The 25,918-nt window shown below is 36.5% G+C and overlaps 1 protein-coding gene across 1 annotated transcript; it reads left to right on the top strand.

Annotated features, from left to right (window-relative positions):
• The first annotated feature begins 200 nt into the window (after nt 1-200).
• On the top strand, nt 201-25,918 carry LOC114476163 (hypoxia up-regulated protein 1-like). Its single transcript, XM_028467486.1, has 24 exons — nt 201-344; nt 956-1,031; nt 5,506-5,599; nt 6,067-6,145; nt 6,232-6,386; nt 6,523-6,599; nt 8,585-8,766; nt 9,326-9,441; nt 10,341-10,527; nt 10,609-10,743; nt 12,088-12,170; nt 12,489-12,621; nt 12,696-12,880; nt 14,011-14,149; nt 15,828-15,885; nt 17,586-17,662; nt 17,850-18,008; nt 20,737-20,897; nt 20,980-21,067; nt 22,045-22,301; nt 22,385-22,469; nt 23,219-23,480; nt 24,574-24,681; nt 25,402-25,918. Exons 2-24 carry the CDS (start codon nt 962-964, stop codon nt 25,449-25,451), a joined length of 2,940 nt encoding a protein of 979 aa, XP_028323287.1. The 5' UTR covers nt 201-344; nt 956-961; the 3' UTR covers nt 25,452-25,918.

Genomic DNA, 25,918 nt, shown 5'->3' on the forward strand with positions numbered 1-25,918 from the left:
GTTTGGCTTCTTTCGCTTTTGACTGTGTAAAATGAATATATGAGGCCGTATGATATTATTTTATAATCGTTGAGTTAGCTAACTTATATTTTCAGCGTACATTGCTCTAACCAGTTTACAATAGATCGCCTATTTTGCGCTTTTGGTTTGGAACGCAAGCCGGAAGTTTTAATTTGCACTACAGCGCATTGATTATAGTGTAGCTCCCGGTAGCGGCTTCAGTTTGATCCAATGAGGTGGCGCCGCGTTCTGGAACCGTCTTTTAGAGAAAGAAGCCGGTAATAGTCGGCATTTAAAGCTCCGAACTGGACAACGAAGAGAGGAAACTATAGACCTACAGGCCGGTAAGAGACGTAGGTGTAGGTGTGTGTGTTCGGTAAATAAAGGAAAAACTCACTGCTAGTGTTGATATTACCGTGAGGTAGCTAGCTAAAGGGTAACTTTAAACTCATGCAGAGTTAAAACAACAACAAACCATCATCATACTGTCATTTAAATATCCATATTGTTCGTATTCACTTAACAGAGCTGTTAAATTTGAATTATTTAATTCAACATTAGGTGGACAACCATGGTCTCAGGTGTGAAAGACTGATGACACATTTAAGGGCCGAGATTTCATTTAGCCTCCATTAAATTGTTAATCCACATTATGTGAAACTAAAGCTCTCTTTTTGTAGACAGTTTTTATTGTGTCTGTGTTTAATGGATATTAACAGTTTGTCAGAGGCCTTCGTGCCACGTGTTTTGATAGAGTACACCTGTAAAGGAGGAACCAGGTGGATAAGATCCTGATGGTCACACTGAAACAAACAGATGTGTAAAGATGACTTCAATCACTGAAAGAAATCAGAGCAAACCATAGGATGATGAGCTCATTCAGACATGATTTATTTTTATTTATTTATTTATTTATTTTTAAATAAATGTGTGTTTATTTTGCTTTTCTTCCCAGTCCACCATGTTGGATCGGAGGCTGGCACCAGTGGCTCTGCTTTGCCTTGTTCTGGCGATGTTTCCTTCACACACAGGTAACAATGGTTCAGCACATCGCTTCTTATCACACATTTTACTGAAGTAGTCACAATGACTCCTTTGCCTACACTCTTCATGTGATTTTGAAGGGCAGGTTCTTTGGGTAGGTGGTAGGGGTGTACATTAAGGATCAATCGATATGGATTTTTTTTTTTTTTTAGGGCCGATACCGATTTTTTTCCCATCAGTCTTAGTCGTTTCTTGAGCCGATACTACTTTTGCTCTCTCAATTTACATCATAAAAATTAAACTATGATGATAATAAATGGTACAAGTCTCAATTAAAAAAGGAACACTTATTGAAATCAACAAAGGTGAGGTAGAACGATGCCAAGTAAAAAATATTTAACAAATTATAAAAACAGGGGTTGTAGAACAAGTAAAAAATAGACATCTCATGAAATATTATGAAAAAGAACTGTTCGTCCTTGTCCTGAAAATAGCTTTGACAAAAGCTGGCCTGACTGAACATATATTTTATCAACAGGTTTATTGAGTATAAATAGGGATGTAACGATTCACTCAACTCCCGGTACGATTGGATTCACGATACTGGGTTCACGATACGATTCTCTCACGATTTATTTCACAAGAGAAGACTGTGGAAAAATGACTGAAAAATATTTCTTTATTTTTTGGGGATAAAACTAGAAAATACTGTACTATTTTCCTTTTATTTTTCATTATCAAAAGAATCCATTGATAAACTATTCAAAACAATGCTATCTAACTAAACATCTTGAATGAAATAAATAAATAATACAAATGAAGAAGAAGCCTATTAATTTAAATTCTGGTTCTACAGTAAACAATGCAAAACTGCATAATAGTTATTTTTCTTTTTAAATGTGCAACTGAAAATGTATTTTGTGCCTTGACAATTGGACTTAAAAAAAAATAAAAGTAATTGAACTGTTTTTACGTCAGATATTAGTTTGGACCAGCAGAGGGCGCTGGTAACCCAGTGGTTGGTTGGCATGCAGCTAAGTGCAGTGAAGAAGAGATGCTATGCTAGCAGACAGAGCTAATAGAAAAACGTGACTTTTACAGATATTCATGTAATATCACAGATATTCTTTTGGTGCTAAAGGGGTAAGAAATCATTTATGAACATATTTAAAAGTATAAGGCGGCCAGAAAGAGAGTAGTAAGAGATGCCGCCTGCTGCCGACACTTATGGACGAGAGAAGGAATAAATATATAGCGCCCTCTGCTGTTTAAAAAAAGTACTGCGATTCAATTTTCAGAGCATCGATGTGTACCCTGACATCTATGAATCGATTTTTGACTGCCTTACGATTAATCGTTACATCCCTAAGTATAAAGATAAATAATTATAGTATTAAACATAAAAAGAAACAATGAATAATAGTCTATTCCAACACAACACCAGAACATAAATTAGCAGAGGAAAATAACGTGATGTCAGATTAAGCAACAAACTGTTCCAGTTTCTGTTCTAAATTGTATCAACATTAACAGGAATAAATATTCAAAGAAGTAGTAAACTGCTTCTCAAAGTTTTAAAAACTCTCCTTATAGAGGGTTTTCATGGCGCGTCATCAACCCGGAAGTCACCATTTTGGAGATAAAGCAGCAGGTTTATAAACAGCACGCAGACAAGAAAATCCCGAATTTCGAGACGAAATGGTGAACTATTGCCGTGTTTTTGGCTGTACCAATCAGTCAAACAGTGAGACACATTTGGAATTTTATAAATTGCCAAAAATCATGACAAATCAGGGAGAACAATCTCACAAGTTGTCAGAGGAAAGGAGGCATTTGTGGCTAGCAAAGCTAAACCAGGATCTACGAGGCAAAAATCTGGACAGCATCCGACTTTGTTTGGCCTATTTCTTGTCAGGTAAGTAAATTGTCATTTGCAGGAGTTCTTAACTAATTTTCTTGTGTGATGATAATATAATTCATATCCACGACAAAACAACCCGTCACAAGAACATTTTCTTCCTCCAGGCTATCGCTCTAATGAACGCTAAACAGTCAAAGAGTGTCAGACCTGTTGCTGTGAAATAATCCTGGAACTAAATTGCAACTGTGAATGTCGTGTATTATTTCATTTAAATGTACATCTACACACACTTGTTAATGTAAATGGAAAAGATAATCACATGTTTACTACATCATCCTTTTGTACTACTCACCACTGCAGGTTTGATTTTACCCAACTGATGATGTGTTGTTGCTATATTCAGGTTTTGTTCAGGTTTTTGCCTCATAGATCCAAGTTTAGCTTTGCTAGCCACAAGCGCCTCCTTTCCTCTGATAACTTGTGAGATTGTTCTCCCTGATTTGTTATGATTTTTGGCAATCTATAAAATTCCAAATGTCTCATGGCAATAGTTCACCATTTTGTCTCATAATTTGAATTTTTTTGTCTGCGTGCTGTTTGTAGACCTGTTGCTTTTTTTTTTCCAAAAAAGGCGATTTCTGGATGATGACGCGGTTGAAAACCCTCTGTATTGCTGAGCAGAGAGGGAGGGAGAGATAAACACACACACACACGCCCAATCTCCAGCCAGCTGCTTGTTAAATACAACTGCGACAACAACACAGAAAAACGTCAGTTAAGTTAAACAGTTAAAAGATGCTTTGAAAGTTTAAAACTTGTCATTGGGGTTGAAGAGCATCCTTCACGCTTTGCTAGTGGGGGGAGGAGCTCCGCACTCTGCAGCCTCTGTCTCCAGCAACACAAAGGAGGCTGTAGCAGCCGCTCTGTATGTAAAGCGGATCGGCAAACGCAGCAGCGCGCATCGGCCGAAGCCAATACACGTAAACCGTAAAAATTGGCCGGCCGGATGAATCGGTCGATCTCTAGTGTACATTGCCATGAATCTGACGATATGATTCACGATTTGCATGTCACGATGCGATGTATCTCTATACTATGCAACTATATCATACCATAACTTTATGTAACTTATTATTAAATATAAAATAAAAAAGATTCAGCAGCAGTGGTTTTTGTTAAACAGTAAAAACATTATTGGAGTTATTTTTGCTTTTCATGTGCTTTTTTTGTCCCCAGATAATTATAAATGAGGAAAAAACTGCCCCCATAATATTTTCGTAATACATACCCAACTGTTCGTTTCATGTCAGCGATGTTAGTTCTACCTCGGGTGTGCACTGATTTTTTTATTTACAAAATGCTTTGCACATTTTGTTTGATGATGCATTTATTGAACTAGTGCAGTGCCCGTAGGAAGTATGTCTTGCTATAGCAAAGTGTGAGGTTAAGTAGCTTTTTCATGGATTGTTTTAAATTGAATCTTTAATTACGAATAAAAGTTAAATCCTTTTTAAACTGACAGTTTTATAAAATAATTTATGAACGGTATCATTGCAGTCCAAACAAATCAGACGTTGCACACCTTTGAACCAAGCAGCAGCCATGTTGAAAGTCTCAGGTCAGTCTGAGCCTGATACGCTGAGATTTTTGAGATACACACAGACAGACAAACAGACAGAGATTCCTTGCTTTTATAGAGAGATAGAGAAATGTTTATATTTGTACATTGAAGAGTATTTTTTTTTTAAATTGAAGTTTTTTTATTTTGTTGACCCCTTTTTAAATGTTAAAGATTACCTTTAAAATAAAAAATATTTAAATTTGGCCTTTTTCTTCTGGTCCTTCTTTTTAAATGGGTTAAAAAACTAATCAATAATTGATATCAACTGATATGAAACGCTTATGTCGTGATACATTTTTAAGGCATATATACCAGCCCTAGTTTACATCACCTTCTAGTACCTGTATTTTATTGCGTGTTGTACAGTTTCCAAAAAAAAAAAAAAATTTTGTTTTGATCAGATTTAGTGATAATTTATTTTTGTCAAAACATACTGACTAGAGGTTGACCGTTATGGGATTTTCAAAAACCGATGCAGATACCGATTTTTAAAAAAAAAAAAAATTTTGGAGGCCGATGTACTTTATTTATTTATTTCTTTTAAAGCACATTGATTATGAAAGACAATTGAAATACTCATATGATTTAAATGTATATATTAGAAATGTAATAAACCATTAGAACTTACCCGTACACAACCAAGTAAAACAAAAATCATATTTTGTCAGGCATTATATTATAAACTTATCCTATTATATCAGCTTTTTATTTGTAAGCCTATTGGCTTCTACCTCTCCCATGCACATGCTATTATTATGCTTTTTTTTTTTTTGTATAGTCATACATCCAATGGGATGTTTTTGTTTTTTCCTTTAATGGCTACTCTAAAGTGCTATAAAAAAAAAAAAAAAGTCTGCCAAATGCAGATACTGAAAAAAGTCCATATTTCGGCCGGCCGATATACGGGTCCACCTCTAATAGTGACAGTGCATTCTCTGTAACTCACTCAGAGAAATCATGTATCTGTGATTTAACAGTTAGTCCAGTGATATTTTCTAATAAAGCAGCTGAACATGACATCACTCTCTTGTTGTTGCAGCAACGTTAGCGGTGATGTCCGTTGACCTGGGCAGCGAGTGGATGAAGATGGCAATAGTGAAACCTGGAGTTCCAATGGAAATTGTTCTCAACAAGTGAGTTTGTTTTATTTCACCTGTTTAACTGAGCTAGAGTTGAATGAAAGGATCAACCACTTTAGCTTTCATAAGCTGGTCTGTTGCTCGCTCTGATTGGTTTATTGTTATAGAGAATATTGACAAATATACCACAATTTACACCTGTTTTTTTTTCTTCAGATTTTCACGTGTTTTTCAGATCCACAAATATATCCACAATTTCCATGAGTTTTTTTAGATTTTCACATTTTTCAAGTTTTTCCGTGTTTTTCAAATTCACAAATATGTTCTCAATGTACACGTTTTATAATTTGCGTTTTATATTTAATTATTTTTTTTCACTTTTATTAACTTCAGACTGCATGATATTTTCAGTTTTTTTGTTAGCTTGTTATTTAGGAAACTTATTTAAACTACAGTAATTAAGGTCTTACTTTCTGAATGTAGATGTAGATTTTCTCAATATTTGTTGTTTTTTTTTGTAGGGAGTCGAGGAGGAAAACTCCAATGGTCGTTTGTCTGAAGGACAACGAGAGACTTTTTGGAGACAACGCTCTCGGAGTGGTAGGAATGCTTCCATTATTCTCCTGATTCTTAAATGCTGTTACATTTCTGTGCTAAAATATTAACTCACATGGTTACTGCTTTAGTCTGTTAAGAACCCTCAAATGGTTTATCGACACCTGCAAGGCCTTCTGGGTAAAAAACACGATAATGTCCAAGTGGACCTTTACCGCAGACGTTTCCCTGAGCATCAGCTGCAGGAGGACAAACACAGATCAACGGTTTCCTTTCAGAACTCAAAGTAAGTTGTTGGAGTCTCCACGGCAACAACAATGACGCATAAATAAATAACTTGAGTGTTTTTCATGTTGCAATGTATGCTATGCTAATTATTGGTATTTGTAGAAATAATAAATGTCATGTTTGCTTTGTTCCAGGGAGGTGCAGTACACCCCAGAAGAACTCATTGGAATGATGCTCAATTATTCCCGTGTACTGGCTCAAGACTTTGCAGGTCAGCTTATCTGAATGCAGAAATGCATGCTGGGTATGGCAAGTCGTTTTAACACTCAACCACTAGCGGTACTTGCACATGTAGATATCTATACTTTTATTTTGATATATTATTCTTCCAAGTCCTTATATCCATAATGTCATTTTGTTTAGTTGCAATTCAAACATTTAACACTGAATTAGCTAGTATTGGCATTAACATTAGCTAGCATTGACCTAGCATTAGCTAAAATTATCATTAGCCTAGCTAGCATTAACATTGACATTAGCTTAGCATTAATATAGCATTAGCCTAACATTAGCATAGCAATAATATAGCATTAGCCTAGCAATAGCTTTAACCTAGTATTAGCTACAGTAAGTATTGACCTAAGAGTAGCTTAGCATTTGCCTAGCATTAGCACTAGCCTAGCCAATGAACTCTCTGTGAAATGATACAGAATATATGATGAAAATTGTTCAAATAGGTTGAAGGATCTGAAACAATCTAAATTAGCTCCTCTAGCAGAAAGAGCTGTCCATTCCATGCCTGTATTACAAAGCTAGATTTTTGTTTTCTGTTGCGCTAACTTTAGGGATTTAATCAGTCAGTGCTAAACTACAAAGCTAGTTAATGTCTTATGGGGCTAAATCACCATGGTAACTAAGGCTGAACACCTAATCTGGTCAGGACCAGGTTTTGTTCTGGATAAGATCTGCGCTAGTATTAAAGTCCCGCCTCCTGACCAATCAGACCGCTGAGAAAACCACCTGTCCAATAAAAGGAGGATCATTGTGAAAACGTCTGTGAATCTGACGAGACTTCATATTTTTAAAGAATTATTCCTCAGTTGTGACGTAAGTTGCTCTCCAGTTTCTCTGTGATTGGTCTGACGCTGTAATCTCCTCTTCTGTCACAAGAGCGCGCACGTAGCCAGGCTAAAATCTACACGCTTAACTTATCGAGTTTTAATTGTGAAGCTAACGGAGATAAATCCAGGATATAATTATCTAGCTAAGTAGTATAAGATAAGGTTTGAGCTGAAAAGTCAATGCAGTTGCACGAAAAATACAATAACTCAAAAAGTTTAAAAGTTACAAACTATAAAAGTACAAGCATAAATCTCTGGAACTTTCTGAATGTTTTGATAGCTTATTTCTCCAGATCAAAAGGTGTAAGAGGAGTTAATTAATTAGATAATATTAATTAGTGAGGATACAGGAGGCTTCCTAGTTAATTATTGATATCCACAATTATATTTCCACTAGTCACAATGTTAATTGGAGATATTAACAATTAAATTCTCACTAGTAGAAACTAGTCAAAATGTCCCATTGACATCCATTCACATTTCATTACAGATACTGACGCGTTGTAATTCCAAGTTATAATCCATCCATGATATAATTTCGACTAGTTGCAATTGTAGTTTTTGATATCTACAATTGTTGTCACATTACAGATATCATAAATGGAATTGTCTAAAATTTTAGACATGTCTGCTCAGGAGTAAGAATGTCATTTGAGATATCTCAAATATATTTGTAACTAGTGCAAATTAAATTCTTAATAGTAAGAACTTTGTTAGATATCTACAAGTGATTTTATAGGTAGTCAGAATTGATTTCTAGATATCAAAAAGTTAAATATTATTTATCCCACATATCCAGAATGGAATTGCTTATATCTGAAATGGGGAAAATACATTTTCACTAATTACGATTGTTTATTAACATGTGGAAGTTGACTTGTAGATAAGTTTTAACTAGTTAAAATGTAATTACATGTGAAAGTATATTTGTAACATGTCAAAATTGTTTTCGAAATCTAAAATCAACATTTCGACATGTCAAAATGTAATTCCCGTGAGTGAAACTAAAATTACAACTAGAAAGCCCTACTGATTAAATGTTTAAACGACTTGCCATATGATGGGTTAAGGTTTGCAACTCAAATGTGCACGTGTGTGTTTTCAATAAAATCTCTGTTTAAATCGTGCTCCACAGAACAACCCATCAAAGACGCTGTGATTACAGTGCCAGCCTTTTTTAATCAGGCAGAGCGCAGGGCAGTCCTGCAGGCTGCTCACATGGCAGGTCTGAAGGTTCTGCAGCTGATCAACGACAACACGGCCGTGGCTTTGAACTACGGCGTGTTCAGGAGGAAAGATATCGACGCCACTGCTAAGGTGAGCGACTATAGGACATAACGGCTCAGTTTGATTGTTTATATCAGTGGTTCTCAAACCCTTTCTCTAACTTTTGAATCCAAGTTCCTCCTTTATTCGTCTCCAACATTTTGTTCAGAATTCTGTGAAAAAAAAATCATAGAAAATAATGATGGAATGAATAAATGATAACACGTTTTAAAGTATCTCATTTTGTAAATTAGTGGAATGAAACTGTATTTAGTGGCTCCTGAAGAGATTTATTTTATAAAATTATTTTCTGGTCATCTCTTTCCTGATGTGGGAGTAAGACTGACTTTTGTATTTTCAGTTCATGTTCTAACCAAGATCATTTCTATAATCATTTTAGTATGGTGTTGTTTGTGTTCTTTTTATTATTCAGTGTATTTTTCTCTTATTTTGTGTATCGTATAATTTATTCTCTCTGTGTGTGTTTTTGGTGTCGTTTGGTTGTTTATGTGATTTTGTGTCTTCCACTGCCTGGAGGAACTGTTTAAAATCTGATCTTTTTCAGAAATGCTTTAATCTAAACACGTTTAAACTGCTGTTGCCTTTCTAGACTGTGATGTTCTATGATATGGGCTCAGGCAGCACCACCGCCACCATCGTCACCTATCAGACCGTCAAAACTAAAGAGTTTGGGACGCAACCACAGCTGCAGATCAGAGGTGTCGGGTGAGTACGTTCATCAATAGTGAACGCACACGGATGCTTTTCAATGATTTTAAAACACTTTACAGCAGGGGTCACCAACACGGTGCTAGCCGTCACCAGGTAGCCCACGTGGACCACGTGAGGGGCCCTCAGGAGCTCTAATCACCAAAGAACTCATCTAAAATCTGATTTACTTTCAAGGATTAAAACTTATAAAGATAAACAGATATGAGCGATGTAGTTAATTATTTTTTAGAGGTGATTTAAGATGAGTTTAATGCAGCCAAGACAGGAGGAGGGAGGGCGGTGCACCTAATAAGCGGTCCCCGGAAACATTTCCCCATTTAAAAAAAACTTTCCTTGCCCCACGGTGACAGCGTTTCATGCCGATTTTGTCCATTTCTGCATTTAACCGTTTTCATTGGTCGATTCTGTGATTCCGTTTACGCAGATTTTATAGGGCCCTAATTACACTCCTAAGACTATTTGTGAAAGTTAAGCATAAACGGTGTGTTATATAAATCACTGCCAATCACGGTAAATGTTAGCATGAGCATATACATGGATTTTCTCATAGACGTTAGCATGAACGGATAACCAAATTTGGTGTGTTTTTGTTTTTTTTTTAACTCCGTTTAAGGTATCTTCAAAGGGGACCATTTTTCTAAGAAACTGTTTAGATAGTAATTTTATATTCTGGTGTGATAATATTTTCATATGTATCTAAGTTCTTAGATTTAGAACATTTAGGAAAAGATTGAGTTATAATGACAAACAATCTGGCGGGGGGTGTTTATGACTGTCCTCTTGTTTGCTGATATATCTATTTTGTCTTTTAATTTCTCTAAATAAATAAAACCCCACCATTAGAACTAATGTACAGTAAAGTCACGTTAAACCCCTGTTGTTGCTCTCTGTAGATTTGACCGTGGTCTGGGGGGCTTTGAGATGGACCTGAGGCTCAGAGACCATTTGGCCAAACTGTTCAACGAGCAAAAGAAGAGCAAAAAAGACGTGCGAGAGAATCACAGAGCCATGGCCAAGCTTCTGAAAGAGGCCCAGAGATTGAAGACCGTGCTCAGTGCTAACGTAGACTTCATGGCTCAGGTCAGCTCCACGATACTGAGACTATTCTAAAACTAGATCTGCAGAATGTTATCAATGAATTGTTGTTTTTTTTGTTTGTAGGTGGAAGGTTTGATGGATGACATTGATTTTAAAGCCAAAGTGACCAGGAGTGAGTTTGAAGCGCTCTGTCCTGATCTTTTTGAACGAGTTCCTCGTCCGGTGCAGGATGCGCTCGTTGCTGCTGAGATGAAGATGGTCAGTATTTTCTCTCAGGAAATATTCATTATTTCATACACCTTTAGTCACTTTTTCTTCATTGGTTTTGTTTGTTTTCATCTCAAGTTATTGATTGGTGTGTTGTGTTCTATACTAAGTTGTTCACACTAGAGCCTCACTGATTTGGGATTTTTTATATCAATATTTGGAGGCTTAAAAAGCTGCTAAATTGGACGATACCAATAAATAGCCTGATAACTGATAAATCAGCCGATAGATGAAAGAAGAACATTGATACAGACAGAATAAAGGAAGAAACGTCCAAGCAATGAGTCATTTCTAGCTTATGAAAAGGTTCCCGTGCAGCCAAAAAGGTCAAAAATCGATGCTGAGGCAAACATTAAAAAGCAAATTTAGAAATATTTTTTTAAAATGCATTACGTTATTTAACTTAAAATAAGGAACTAAACTGGATTTCAATGAACAATGTAGCTGCTTTTAAAACATGCAATACATAAGATTACTAGTATGGTAAGTATGAAGTGGAATGCTATAGTAGCCTTATATTAACGGTAATCATATGTGATGGGAGCGTTTGGAGTTATTCATAGATATCCATCACCCTTAAACATTCGTTTTAATTCAATTTATATTCATAGTTGCACCTTTGTCTTCAGTAGAGTTTGATCATAGATCAGCATCAGCATTTGTTCATATGTTCATTTTTAGTCGACGCACTTTGCTCGTATTTCCTTTATCTGATGATCTGATGATGACGTGTGTGACTACAGTGGAACCAGTGATAACTCCTGTATGTGTTTTATTTTAACGTGCAGCTGATTGACACAAACCCAGAACAGAAACATGTGAATAGTTAAAGAATATTGATCAGCGGTGTTAAATATTCATCTGCCCTGAAACCCAAACTAAGAAGCTTCCACACAGGGATTTTACATTTAAAAAAAAAAAAAAGCTGAATTCAACACAAACTGTAGCATTTTAAAACCTTCAAATACTGTTAATTTAAAGCATGGAGTGGTTTCTTCATGACTTCAATGAGCATATTCTGCAACAAAAATGAAAATCACCAAAAATCCACTTTCTAAAATTTTGGTAAATAAACCAGAACTTTCTCCTTAACATGTTTAACAAAGAGGAACAAAATAATTTCTCTCATTTTCTGATGAGCTGAGCTGTGCTCTTAGCGCTGCGTGAGTGGGGGCGGGGCTCTACATCTGGTCTGTGTGTTTATAAAAAGTTTGATGTGATTGGTTTATCATTGGTTACAATGTTGATTAATCTGTGACATCAAATCAGGCTGTGATTCAGACCCGTCCTGTCTGTTCTGTGTGTGACGATCTTTGCTTATATTTTTACCCACAGGATGATATTGAGCAGGTGATTTTAGTCGGTGGCTCAACTCGTGTTCCTAAAGTTCAGGAAGTTCTGCTCAAAGCCGTGGAGAAGTAAGTGAACGACTTGTTTCACACTCGCTCCAGGATCTAAGTCCAGGCCAATTATCTCACATGTTTAACAAGTAAAACTAAATGTGACAAACACTTTCTAACAATTTCTAGCAAGAAATTAGGATTCTGTGTGAGAATCATATGTGAAATGATGGACAGTCATACTTTCAAAGCTTTGCAGGAATTTAAAAATGTTCAGAGATGTTTGTGGAACTTTCCTACATTTTAATGATTTTCTGGAGGGATTTTTTCCTGGGAATTTGATCTTTGGCTTGACTTGTTCTTTCCTTTAACCTGCTGCTGTTTTTCTCTCTGCAGAGAGGAACTTGGAAAGAACATTAATGCTGATGAAGCTGCTGCTATGGGTGCTGTGTACCAGGCTGCAGCTCTGAGCAAAGCCTTCAAAGTCAAACCTTTCCTAGTCCGAGACGCTGCTGTGTTCCCCATACAGGTACTGATCACAATAAGTCCACACCATCACTTTTAACTTCCTCTGAGCTGCTAATATACATTTTTTTTTATTAGGTGGAGTTTTCCCGGGAGACGGAGGAGGAAGGGATGAAAACGTTGAAGCACAACAAGCGCATCCTGTTCCAAAGGATGGCTCCTTATCCTCAGCGCAAAGTCATCACATTCAACCGCTACACAGACGACTTCACCTTCCACATTAACTATGGAGAACTCAGCTTCCTCAGCCAGGAGGAGCTCAGGTTAGTCACATAATCTAATCCTAAACCTCTTTAATATGTGTTTGTACTTGTTTCATGTTATTGTTTATAATAAAAATGCAGCGGGGGTTGCCTTTAGTTACCGCCAACAAGGAGGGAGGGACAGTTTGATTTTGGAGATGATCCAGCAGGTGTTGTAGATTGTATTGTAGAGTTTCCAGAACAAGTTTTGGAGCATTGTGTGGATGATTGGTTGGTTCTACTGCACCACCTGCTGGTGACTTTGTGCCTCTAAACTTTGCAGAGGTTTGCTGTGGTCTCTGAGTGCTCTTGTTTTGAAAGTATCAGTGGAAAAGTAGAAGGTGGACAATAGCAAACAGCAGCCCCTCTCACTGATTCCAAGACGCGCTTTTCAAATTTAAATGAGGTATTATGTGGGACCAGCAGTAATATTAAAACACACACACACACGGAGGACGTACGCGCGCGCACACACACATGGAGGTTGTACACAGTATTGTTTTTTAATCAGGCCGGGGAAAGAAAGGCCCGGCCCGAGAGAACACGGTCCAAACCTGTGCGACTAGAATGAAGCTGATGTCTCTTTAAGCCTGAACACGTTTCAACCAGACGGTGTTCACATCCCTGTGTGTGCATATAGAATGATCCATTGAGTTAAACATAAACATGAGGAGCAGCTTCATGTGTGGTTGAAGCACACTGTTATATTGGACAGTGCACACAGGCAGCATCGGGGCAGCTAAGTGGCTGCAGGGGTCCTCAGGTAAAGACAAGAGCATCCGAGCTGATCGCCTGTATTAAATATATAGTGTGGTTGATGTATGTGTTCCTGGATTATTCAGATTAAATAGAGTTTATACAACCCGTGCACGCCAGGAAGTGCCTTTGTGTGCATCAATTATTATGGCTGTACCGATTAAAAACAGAAAATCTCCCTTACGTTGCTGAAAACTGAACGTAGGGGGCGTCATCGCTTGGTAGGGGAGAAAAATTACAGCGTCAGGGGTCCCTACGCTCAACAGCGCTGGCGAGAACCCTGAGTTTATGTTCCATCAATCATGTATCATGCATGTGTTATAAATTGTTCTGGTATTTTCTCTGGTTTTCATTTACACTGTGAACCTTATCCTTTGCTCATGTTTGTGTTTCAGTGTGTTTGGCTCTTTAAACTTAACCACAGTCAAACTGTCTGGAGTGGGAAGCAGCTTCCAGAAGCACCTGGAGGCGGAGTCTAAAGGGATCAAAGCTCACTTTAACATGGATGAGAGCGGCGTGCTCCTGCTCGACCGGGTCAGTTCCGCTAAAGACTCAAAATCTACACACTGTTGTCTTTTTTAATAATTTGCTCTTTATTAGCATTTATAATAATTCCAGTCTGTGTTAGTTTGCCTTAAATGCAACATTTTAAGATAAATGACATAAACTCAAGAAAACAAGGAGTAAAAATATGGAATAGAATATAAAAACATGGGGAGTGATCTGAAACATTTTGATCAGATTTTTCCAAAGTTAAGCTTAGTTTATGGTGTTAATGTTACATTATGTAACATTTGTTCCATTATAACATTAACAATTCAAGTTTAAAACTAATATAAGACCAAATTTTCTAACAGAAAGAGGAAACTTGGTCCAACCTCTGTATAAAAAGTACTTAATAATTACATAAATGAACCTTTTAATAAAAATAAACAGTGTGTAACTACCCGCTAAGGTTTAAACATTATTATTTAGATTTTCTCTTTATAACCAAATGACTTAAATAAGATTTGAAATCAGAGGCGACTCAAGTCAACTCACCTTTTTATCATGCATGAAATAATCAGTCCCTGAAAAAAATCTCAAATACCTTAAGATATATTATTTAAAAACAATTTTAGAAATCTTACCTTTTAGAAATTCAAAGTGCATCCAAAAAATATTTTCCATTCATCTGGTTGGATGTGTCCACTCATTATAATTGAAAAATAAATAAAAAGTTGATTTATTGTCATTTCATAATGCACACTGTAGGGGGACAGTGTTGGCTCAAGGTTTAAGGGTCAAATTCTCTGGTTTCAATTCACCATCGGCCCTTGAGCAAGACCCGTAACCCTAACTGCCCCCCGGGCGCCTCTGAATGGAAGTAGTGATAAACCCATACGGGTTTTTGTTTGTTTTTTTTCAGGGTCGATCCTGATATTTGGAGCTCATTTCCAGTAAAAGTGAAACTATTTTTTTTTCTAGAATTAGTTTTTTGATCATGTTTATTAAAGTGTGTTACAAACACAGAGTAGCCAGGATTAGTGCACTCAGTGATCCACCTTTGATATTTTTATACTGCATTTTATTTGAACTAGATTTATATTTGAGAAAATTAAAGTATAGGATTCAGTTATTTGATATTTGTGTGTGATGTGTTTTTGAAAAATAATAATTCAAAGAAATTTTAAAATAGAATTTTATTCCGTTTTTACCTACAGTATTTTTTTTTTTTTTTTTTTTTTTTTTTTTTTAAGTTATTAGACGTTTCAGGCGACCCCATTTTAATTCTAGGTGCCCCCGCAGTTTGAAAAACACTGAGTGTTCAAATTGAACTTTTGATCAAAGTTTAACATCATTGTACCTAATCTTCCAAACCAGAAGTATTATATAAAATACATAAATATTAAAAACATAAGAAGCGTATTTAGCTCTTGTTTTAGTTTGTATCCTATGATGAGTTATTTCAGGATTCCCTCACAGATGGAGCTTGTTATCATAAAGTAAAATAGTGTATTCCTATGATTGAATGTTTTTTCTCCCTTTGTAGATCCACTGTTAACTTGTTGATGTTAAATACTTGAGATTAATATTTGTTTGACTCTAAATCAGTCAAATTAATGGCAGAGGTCTCGTATGATGGGGCCATTGGTGCGTCTTCCAGATACTGTTTGTTTCAAATCTCAATAACAAAGAAATGATATTTATTTTGGTGTCTTTTCACCTCCAGGTGGAGTCGGTGTTTGAAACTGTTGAGGAGGAGAAAGAAGAGGAATCAACTTTGACCAGTAGGTTTAACACAACGTGTTCATTATGTTCAACTTTAAACCAAATATTCATTTGTCCAAAATCATTTTGGAAAACAAATCCTAAGCCCTCTCTACACTTGAATCTAATTTAATGCAAAATGCAGAGATTGTCTTTTCCATTCAAAAAGTGTTGGATTAACTCTGAAGATTTTGACTTCAAATGGGGGACGATGAGATACTAAAACAATTCTATATTATATCAGTTTAATTTACCACATTTACAGAGATTTATTATTATGTAAATATTAAATGTCCCTACCAGGGTTATCCCTCAATAAACACATGACATACCACACAGTACGTATAAAATATTAGAAGTAGCACAAAGAGTGAAATATGATAAAAACGGTTTAATAGGTTAGACTGTGAAAAATTTAGCGTCAAAGTTAAGTTCAGACAAAATTGCAGTTGGAAGTTGGGGCAAAAATTATATTATATGGTGGCTTTTGGTGCATTATTAGTGTAATTGTGGCTTTTCTTTCTATTTTGTAGCACTTTTCTTATCATGATGTATTTTCTCACCTCGTTTTTGTTGCATTTACAAGTTGAAATCTGGTATCCATGGTAATGATGACAAAGAATTGAGCATCATTATCAGTTTACCTCTTTCCAGTGTAAAATGTACCAACTTATAGTATAGCAGTAGTATGGGGGCGTGGTCTCTTAGTAGTAGTCTGTAAAATGCTGTCTGATACTGGAACATATCTCCATGATTCACATCATTTTTGTGTGGTTTGCTTGTAGTTGGTTTTGGTAATTTATTTAGTGTATCAATGCACATTGATATTTATAATATATCTAACATATACCTTTACATTTGTGATTTTCATAACCCAGTACCCTGGATGTAGGACTTTTAATTCATGATGATATTGATCATGAATGTTTAAAAAAAAAAATACATATTCAATTTTATAAGAGAAGAATTAAAAACCCCTTCTGTGAATTATTCCTACCAGTGACTCTTTTCTTTGTTGAATTGTTTATTTAATTTAGTTGAATTCAGTAATGTTGTGAATGTTAAGATTTATTTTATTATTGGGGAAATGTTTAGAGAGAATGATTGTTTTCCTTCAGTTTCAGCCGCCAGATATTAGTTTGGACCAGCAGAGGGCGCTGGTAACCCAGTGTTTTGTTGGATGCAGCTATTCTGCAGTGAAGAAGAGATGCTACTCGCTAACAGACAGAGCTAATAGAAAAACTGTAGAATTATTGTAAAATGGAAGGGAAGCTGGCACTGGTTTTACAATTGAGATAGTTTTTTATTTGAATGGTTTTAAACCCTTTTCTCTACTATTTCCAAGTATTTTCTAAATGAAGACGTTGTCAGGAAGGGCATCAGACATTAAAAACTAAACATGTGAATCACTCTAAGATCACCGGTCATGTGACGCTGCACACACTGAGTGGGTTGCCAGCTCTGCTAATTTACTTCCACCTTTGCTCCCACATGCAGTTTAGTGAGAAAGAATATTATCCTCCACATTCAGTTATTACATCAGTTTACAGAGTTGTCCTCACTGTAGAATGTAGATATTTGAAAGTATTTGGATAAAGAGAGAGTCTGTAGTAGCTGCCATGTTCAGTACGTCACATGACGCCATGTTTTGAAGCCACTGAATAAGTTGATCTTGGTAGATTGTTAATGATAGGTGAGTCCTGCATGTGTTGTATTTCAGAGCTGGGAAACACAATATCTACCTTGTTTGGAGGAGGATCATCAGAACCTGCCCCGAATATAACCGAACCTGCCAAGGTAACATGAGCTGATGCTACTGTCTATATAACCTGTCTGTTACAGCTCTGCAATAACACTGTTGATGGTCCCTGTTTAAGATGCTCTGCTGTTATAATTGACTTTCAAATGTGTTGGTTGATGTCAGGTTTCTGCAGAGCTGCGGCTCCTCAGGAACATGTTTCTGATTCACTGGTGTCTCCATTAGGAAGAAGAAGACGTTGTTCCACCAGAACCTGTAGAAGAAAACAAAGATGAAGAGCAGAAGGAAGGAGCTGATAAAGCTGATGAGGATGATGAGAAAAGTGCAGGTGATGAGCAAAAACCAGAGAAGAAAGAAGAGGACCACAACGTGAATGAGACCAAGGTAACGTCTCATCAAACATGTTAATGTATCTGTGTGTCAAAGAAATGTTTTTAAATGTCATAATTGTTTTAGAAGTTAATCTGTTGGTGTAAAGGCACCTTGTTTGTCTCCTTTATTATTACTATCACGCTTATTGACCAAGGAGAGCAAACTCCAGATTATCTCATATGATTATATTCTAATTATAATTTTCTGTGGTTTGTTGAACATTTTTTTGTCCTGATGAACGGGTTGGGGCAGACAATCGTAAACATTAACTTTGTCCAATATTTACAACCAAAACTCCTCGTGTGAAGAAATCCCAAGACTCCCGAATCATGAGTCTGTGATTTGAAAAAAAATGAATTAACTCGACTTTTCTGAGTTGAAAAGTTTGATCTCCAAGTCCAACCAAGTTCACTGCAAAAAGAAGCAAAATAATCCTGAATTCAATAAAATTATTTTATATCAAACAAATAAATTCTGCCATGGGGTGAGTTTTGTACCCGAAGAATCCTTAAAACTATCACTGATTTCTTGGCTCCTTAAAACTAAAATAATCAGAATTTCTAAAAATCTATCCAATGTTTAAGGATAAAGCAAAGAAAACCCACCTGTTTAAGATCGGTTTACAAATTTGAAGAATTTACAGTTTAATTTTGAATTATTAATGAGCATCAAAGTAGTTAAAATAAGACAGAATAATAAGTTTGTCTTAAATCAAAACACAAAAGCTTTAATTTTTCCAATACAACTGCTGAAGTCAGCGTGAAAAAGCAGAACACGTGTATGTCACGTGTAAGAAACTTTCACCAACAAATTTAAAAGCCAGTTTTTAAATGAACAGTATCTCCGTTTGTGTAATATGTCCAACAACCTTATTGTTTCATAATGTTCTTAAATTTAGAAATAGTAAAAGTGGTTTTAATTCACTGAGTATTATTGTGAAATTGTTTTATATATTTTTTTTTTTAACCATTTGAGTTTATTGTAAAGTTAATCTCGATTGAATTTCAACTTGCATTAAAAAGGTATTAAGAAGTCTGTATTTGTATGTAGAACGAAAGAAAGCTCTCGTCCGACTCGCCAAGCACGGTGTGTTCAACTCTTCCTCTTGAAGTTACTCATTGCTGGTCGTCTATGAAGGATGATATGTTGTAGGATGTGATGTGAGCTTGTGTATAAGAAATCTACACACGTGAAATAAACATCATGTCACAAATGATGGGAAAAATGTGAACGCCAGAGAAAATATTCACACATGCGTGATGATCTGAATGTGAAGTCACAAAAAAATAATCACAAATGTGTAGACTAATATTTACACAAATAAAATTACAGCTGCAAACTTGTAATCCAACTAGGGGTGTAACGATTAATCGTAAGGCAGTTAAAAATCGATTCATAGGTATCACGATTCACATCGATACTGTGAAAATTGAATCGCAGTACGCTAATCGTTATCCAGAAGTGTTGACGGCTGCTAATACTTTCTTTCTGACCGCCTTCTACTCTTATACATGTTCATAAATGATTCTTTACCCCTTTAGCACCGAAAAAATATTTGTAATATTACGTGAATATCTGTAAAAGTCACGTTTTTCTATTGGCTCCGTCTGCTAGCATAGCATCTCTTCTTCACTGCAAGATATCTGCATGCCAACCAACCACTGGGTTACCAGCGCCCTCTACTGGATCAAACCAATATCTGACCTAAATACAGTGCAATTGTTCAGGCACAAAATACATTTTCAGTTGCACTTTTAAAAAGAACTATTATGCAGTTTTGCATTGTTTACTATAGATCCAGAATTTCAATTAATTGGCTTTTCTTCATTTGTATTATTCCTTTATTTATTTCATTCAAGATTTGTTTTTAGTTAAATTGCATTGTTTTGAATAGTTTATCAAGGGATTATTTTGTCAATGAAAAATAAAAGAAAAACAGTATAGTTTTTTACGTTTTTTTTCCCCCAAAAAATAAAGGAATATTTTTCAGTCATCATTTTTCTACAGTCCCATTTTGTAAAATAAATCATGAGAGAATCGTATCGGGAGTTGAGTGAATCGTTACATCCTTAAATCCAACATTTACTCACATGTTTTTTTAATTAGTTGTCAATTATTGTTTACAACCACAACGCTGAGGGTTCTTCAGGTACAAATCTGTTCTGCAACAGACGTCTCGCAAAATGTGTTGCATTCCCACAAGAAAAGTAGTTTGTGCATCTGTAGCGTCAGATTCGAGAAGTCGGAACCTCAGAGTTTTGGTTGGAAACGATCATTGACACAAGTAATAAAAAAACATGAGAATAAATGTTGGATTGCAAGTTTGTAGCTGTTTTATTTGTGTAAATATCAGTCTACACATTTGTGAATATTTTTTTCTGTGATTTCACATTCAGAGCACACGTGTTTAAATTTTAACTCTACACGTTCACATTTTTTCCCTATAACTTGTGACATGAAATTAATTTCATGTGTTTGTGGATTTTTTATACACAAGTTTACATCACATTCTGCAAGCTCTTCCATTTTTGCAACATATCTACCTTCATACTTGTCAGGTTAAAATGTTAAAATAAATGAGCTGAAAGCAAAGGAATCCTACATTGCAGTCCGAGACAAGAGTCGCACCCCTAAAGTATGACTAAAATGTAACAAACCTGTGTGGATGCGAGTGCATCTTTTGTCTTGTTGTTTTGGCATGAGATGGTTCACACTAGTTTCCCTGTGTTCACTGATGAAGGATGAAGAAGAGAAGTCTGAAAACACAGAAGCGGAGAAGGAAGTGGAGAAAAAGACCAAACCTCAGAAGAGGGTCAAGATCTCTGAGGACGTCGCAGTAGAACTGATCTTCAATGACATTCTAGACCCAACTGCAGATGACCTCGCAACCTCCAAGAAGAAGTGAGTCAGTGCTTGGTTTGAGTAGATGTTTAACTTTCAGGCAGAGCCGCTGAAATGTGTGTGTGTGTGTGTGTGTTTTCAGACTGCAGGATTTGACGGACCGAGACCTCGCCAAACACGAAAGAGAAAAAACTCTAAACAGCCTCGAGGCTTTTATCTTTGAGACGCAGGTGAGCAGCAGAATATTTCATCCACGAATAATCAAAATAATGCCAAATAAAAAGTAATCAAATTTATCTTTATTACTAAATGCTTGTTCATGTGGATCTTGTTGGGCTTCTTCTTTCTTATTATGAATTTTATATTTTGATAAGCGCATTGAGATGACTTTGTTGTAATTTGCGCTAAGTTAAAACAACCCCCTGGAAGTCCTTTTTGTGTCCGAATGTGCAACAATTATTATGACCACTTAAAAAGGAAAAACAGAAAATCCCCCCTACGTTGCTGAAAACAGAGCGTAGGGGGCGCCATCGCTGCGTAGGGGAGCAAAATTACAACGTCGGGGGCCCCTACGCTCAACAGCTCTGGTCAGAACCCGGAAGTTATTGTACAAATAATTTAACTCGTAGGATTGGAAAATTCCAGTGTCAATATAAAAAGAATTGCAGAATAAATGTACAATTTGAACATTTCAATCCGTTCAGACACAAACTATTGCTTTTTTACATTCAACTGCTGAGGCACAGCATTCTGTCTACAATACTGGAGGAAAGAGTTGCTCTTTTTTATTGCTATTAATAATACTAATTCCTTATTTTATTCACAGTGTGGAAGCGTTGCTCAATGATCACCATAGTGTTGTAATTTTTAACACATAAGACAAAATTTAACATTTGTTTTTGCTATCATAATGATGCAACATGTTACTAGTTTGTCAAAGTTTTCTGGTCTTGTACATATTTCAATAAAAACTGATAATTTATCTTTTTTTTTTTAACAAAATAATACAAAAAAACTGTAGGCGATAATATTTTCTTCCCACTGTCACTAAATACTATTTTGTTAAGCGCTCTGAGATGACTTTGTTGTAATTTGTGCTATATAGATGAAGTTGAATTGAGTTGGGACATATTTTAAATGTTTGAGTAAATCATTGACAGGCGTCGTTCTTCTTTTGAAAAAAATTAAAACTTGTGTTGATCTCCAGGACAAAATGTACCAGGATGATTACCAGCAGGTGGTCAGTGACGAGGAGAAGGAGCAGATCACAACCAAACTGAGTGAAGCATCAGAGTGGATGGATGAGGAGGGATACTCAGCCTCCACCAAACAGCTCAAAGAGAAGCTCTCTCAGCTGAAGAGTCTGTGTAAGGACATGTTCTTCAGGGTGGAGGAGCGACGAAAGTGGCCAGAGCGTTTGGCTGCTCTCAACAGTCTGCTCAACACCTCCAGCTTCTTCCTCAGGTACGTTTAAACGTTCCTGTTCCTGTGGCTGAGGTTAAAACACGAGACTTTGCCTGGATTAATGGATGTCCTGTTCTTTAAAGGAGTGCCAAACTCATCCCAGTGGACGATCAGATCTTCTCTGAAGTAGAACTGAATATGTTGGAGAAAGCCATCAATGAGACAACGGTGAGTTTATCAAAGCCTCTTCAACACGTCCTTAAACACTTTTTACCTTAAAGGGACAGTGCAGTTATATTTAGTTTAAGTGTGGAACCATCCTGACAGCAGATACTAGGTGGGTGTCAGAAGATTTCATTTCAAATGGGATATTCAAAAAAAAATTCTGGTTTTTGTGAAACCTGAAAAAGTGAAAGTTGAAATTGTTTAAGATTTTAAATTGTTTCTGCTCCATTAGTGTTGTCAAAAAAACTTGATACTGAATAAAGTATTGATACCAAACAGTGAGTATCAGATACTATACTAACTTGCAAAAGTATTGATTTTTTTTAATACTGTATGACACAGTAAAATAGGGAAGAGATTTGACGTTATCAAAGTTTGGATACCGCCCAAGCCTAGCTGGCATAGACATTTACATTCTGCTGTATTTGAGACTAGTCCCCAGGGCTACTTGTCATATTGACGTGTACTTTAGTCAATCTCCAAATAATAGAAAATACAAATGAAATAAACCATCAGGACTTCATTATTTTGGCTCTGAACCCTGTCATCTTGTCCAGTTTTGGCAAGACGGTGTGCTCGGTGCATGTAGCAGTTGGCACTGTCCGAATGTCTGCGCTAGCTGCTACATGTTTAGCATTGAGGTGCTAGCTGCTACATGTTTAACATTGAGCTGCCCATAAATAAAGGATCAGTATTACTGAGCTAACAATGTGTGTTTATGTGAATTAAGTGTAAAATGTTGTTGGTTCCAGACGTGGAAGAACGAAACGTTAGCGGAGCAGGAGAAACGCTCAGCGAAGGAACGTCCCATCCTTCTGTCCAAAGACATTGAGTCTAAGCTGGCTCTGCTGGACCGAGAGGTCAACTACCTGCTCAACAAGGCCAAGTTCGCTAAGCCCAAAGCTAAAGCTAAAGATGCTAACAGCACCAGCTCTGAGAAAAACAGCAAGACCAACAACACAGCTGAAGAAAAAGTCATCCCACCCCCCGAGGAGAACGTGGACCCCCAGAGCAGTGGGTGTAACAGCTAACGTAGCATGGAAGTGAAATGCCACATAATGAACCTTAGAGCAGGGGTTCTCATCCTTGGGGTCGGGACCCCATTTGCGGTGCTTTTAAGAAACACATTTTTACCCTTTTTCTGCAACTACACCAAACGTGCCTTATTTTAGCTTATTTTCATCACTTTTTCTTGCCATATTTTTGCACTTTTTAATGCATTTTTGCATCAATTTTTTTTTACTTTTAAGACATGTTCAGCACTTTTAAACCCTTTCCACCACTTTTCCACCTATGTCACATATGTTGACCCATTATTGTCACTTTTAACTTCTTTTCACCATATTTTATGATTATTTTTGCCAATTTGACCACATTCATGATTGTGTCATGCCCATTATTTGCCAGTTTAAAGTAATTGTTCCTACATTTTTTTTTTAATTGTTCCTACTTTTAAGCCAATATTGACACTCGGAACCTTTTTTTTATTATCATTTTTTATGTCCGTTTTTGGCCATTCTAATTTCAAACTTTTAACCAAATTCTGTTTTTTTTTATTATTTTTAAAAAAAAAATTTTTTTAATGTTGACACCTTTTCCATTGTTTTTGGTCACTTTTAACTCATTTTATTTCTGATTAAAACAATGATTTCCATCTTTCAGATGACTATAATAATAATAAACGTTCCTGGATAACAGTAAATATTATTCAGATGAATAAATAAATGTGGTTATCACAGATTCATAGAACAATGGACCATCATTTTACTGACTTTATGGATGGACCCCAAAAATCTCTCCTTTATTCCCCCTTATAGATGGTCCTGTCTCCACATGACTGTTCTTCAATGTTCATGTCTGTGTTCAACCACCTTCAGCTACAGTGGGGGTCCCCGCTCTCTGGGACATTTATTTTGTGGGTCACATGCTGAGAAGGTTGAGAACCCCTGCATTAGAGCATCCATCATTTACTTTAGCTTCTACCACATTTGGACTTCATTACCAAAATAAATATGATGGTGTTTCACTTCCTCCTAAACTTCAGTGGCTGCCATTCTTCCTTCCACCAGCAGGGGCATTACATTCATGTTCTATTGTCTATGTGCAGAAAACCAAGAGGAGGTGGAGCCAGCTGTGACTCCGCCCACTGAGGAGACCTCAGCACACACAGAATCAGACAGCCAATCACAGTCCACAGAAGGAAGCACGACTGCAGGTTGGTTTGTCGTTTATCACAGTAGGATTACTGCTCTAAGCTTTATAAAGTTTCAGTTTTAACATCTTAACCTGTTTTTTATGTCTTTCAATCATAATTATAACGTAAAATAAACTCTAAACTGCCCCTTTTTCCTGATATTTAGAGATCATTCAGCTAAATATCAGAGACAAAATGGCATTGTACAAATGACATGAAGAGTGATGTAAATGTATTAAATATATTTTGTGTTTGGACAAATGTTTAGTTTTCTGCCGCCTGTTTGCTTTATACAGTGTGTTACAGTTCAACAATAGCTGCACTTTTCAGCATCAACAAACTAACTGATTTTCCTCAGTAACCACTGGTGATGGGAGACGTAATCAATGCATCATCATTCAGACATAGTAAACGATCAGTGATTCAAACATTTTGATTAATCGTTCATTTATGGTCCTTTCACACCGACGGATCCTAGTGGTTAAAACTTTGGCCACGCCCAGAAGGAACTCATAGGGACGCATGAAAGTGATCAGCAGATGCTTTGATGTTTTCCTTTGAAAACATCTCGTACGGGTACATCAAAGCACAAGTATATAAGCTTTGCTTCAACCTACACCCCTTCAGCTGAACAATTGAGTGTTTGTTCTGTACTTTTTTTTGTTTGTGAAGACCGCCAAAATAAAATTTAAATTCTAATCCTGTCCTAATAACCTTCTTCTGTTTCGTCCTTCACTGCAGAACCAGAGAAGAAAGGTCGACCTGAGAACCACGTTGGGGATGAATTATAACATCTGTAAATGTGATAAAGTGACTATTTATTGACATTGTTCATGTTGAAATTCTCCTGTTCATTTGGTTTTCTTTGAATTTCCAAAGTCTGTTAAACTGCTGCAAGTTTGGAGGCAACTGGTCTTGTCCCACCATGTCCCACTATGACCCAACATGTCCCACCATGTCCCACCATGTCCCACCATGTCCCACCATGTCCCACCATGTCCCACCATGTCCCACCATGACCCACCATGACCCACCATGACCCACCATGTCCCACCATGTCCCACCATGACCCACCATGTCCCACCATGACCCACCATGACCCACCATGTCCCGCCATGTCTTACCATGTCCCACCATGTCCCACCTCAGACTCACTTTACATTTCATTCATGACTCTGTTCGTTAAAGCTTCAATAACAACACTCTGTATAATTTGTTTCCAACATAAAGACAAACCACACTTTGTTTAAAGTCCAAA

The sequence above is a fragment of the Gouania willdenowi genome, chromosome 14 (genome assembly GCF_900634775.1).
Source record: "Gouania willdenowi chromosome 14, fGouWil2.1, whole genome shotgun sequence".
NCBI classification, from domain to species: Eukaryota; Metazoa; Chordata; class Actinopteri; order Blenniiformes; family Gobiesocidae; genus Gouania; species Gouania willdenowi.

What these genes read in the sequence shown, in the direction of transcription:
- LOC114476163 (XM_028467486.1), top strand. Translation starts at nt 962, where the DNA reads ATGTTGGATCGGAGGCTGGCACCAGTGGCTCTGCTTTGCCTTGTTCTG. An exon ending in CTCAGCCAGGAGGAGCTCAG is followed by an intron (nt 12,881 to 14,010) that starts GTTAGTCACATA and finishes TTTGTGTTTCAG; the next exon opens with TGTGTTTGGCTCTTTAAACT. An exon ending in AAGCCATCAATGAGACAACG is followed by an intron (nt 22,470 to 23,218) that starts GTGAGTTTATCA and finishes TGTTGGTTCCAG; the next exon opens with ACGTGGAAGAACGAAACGTT.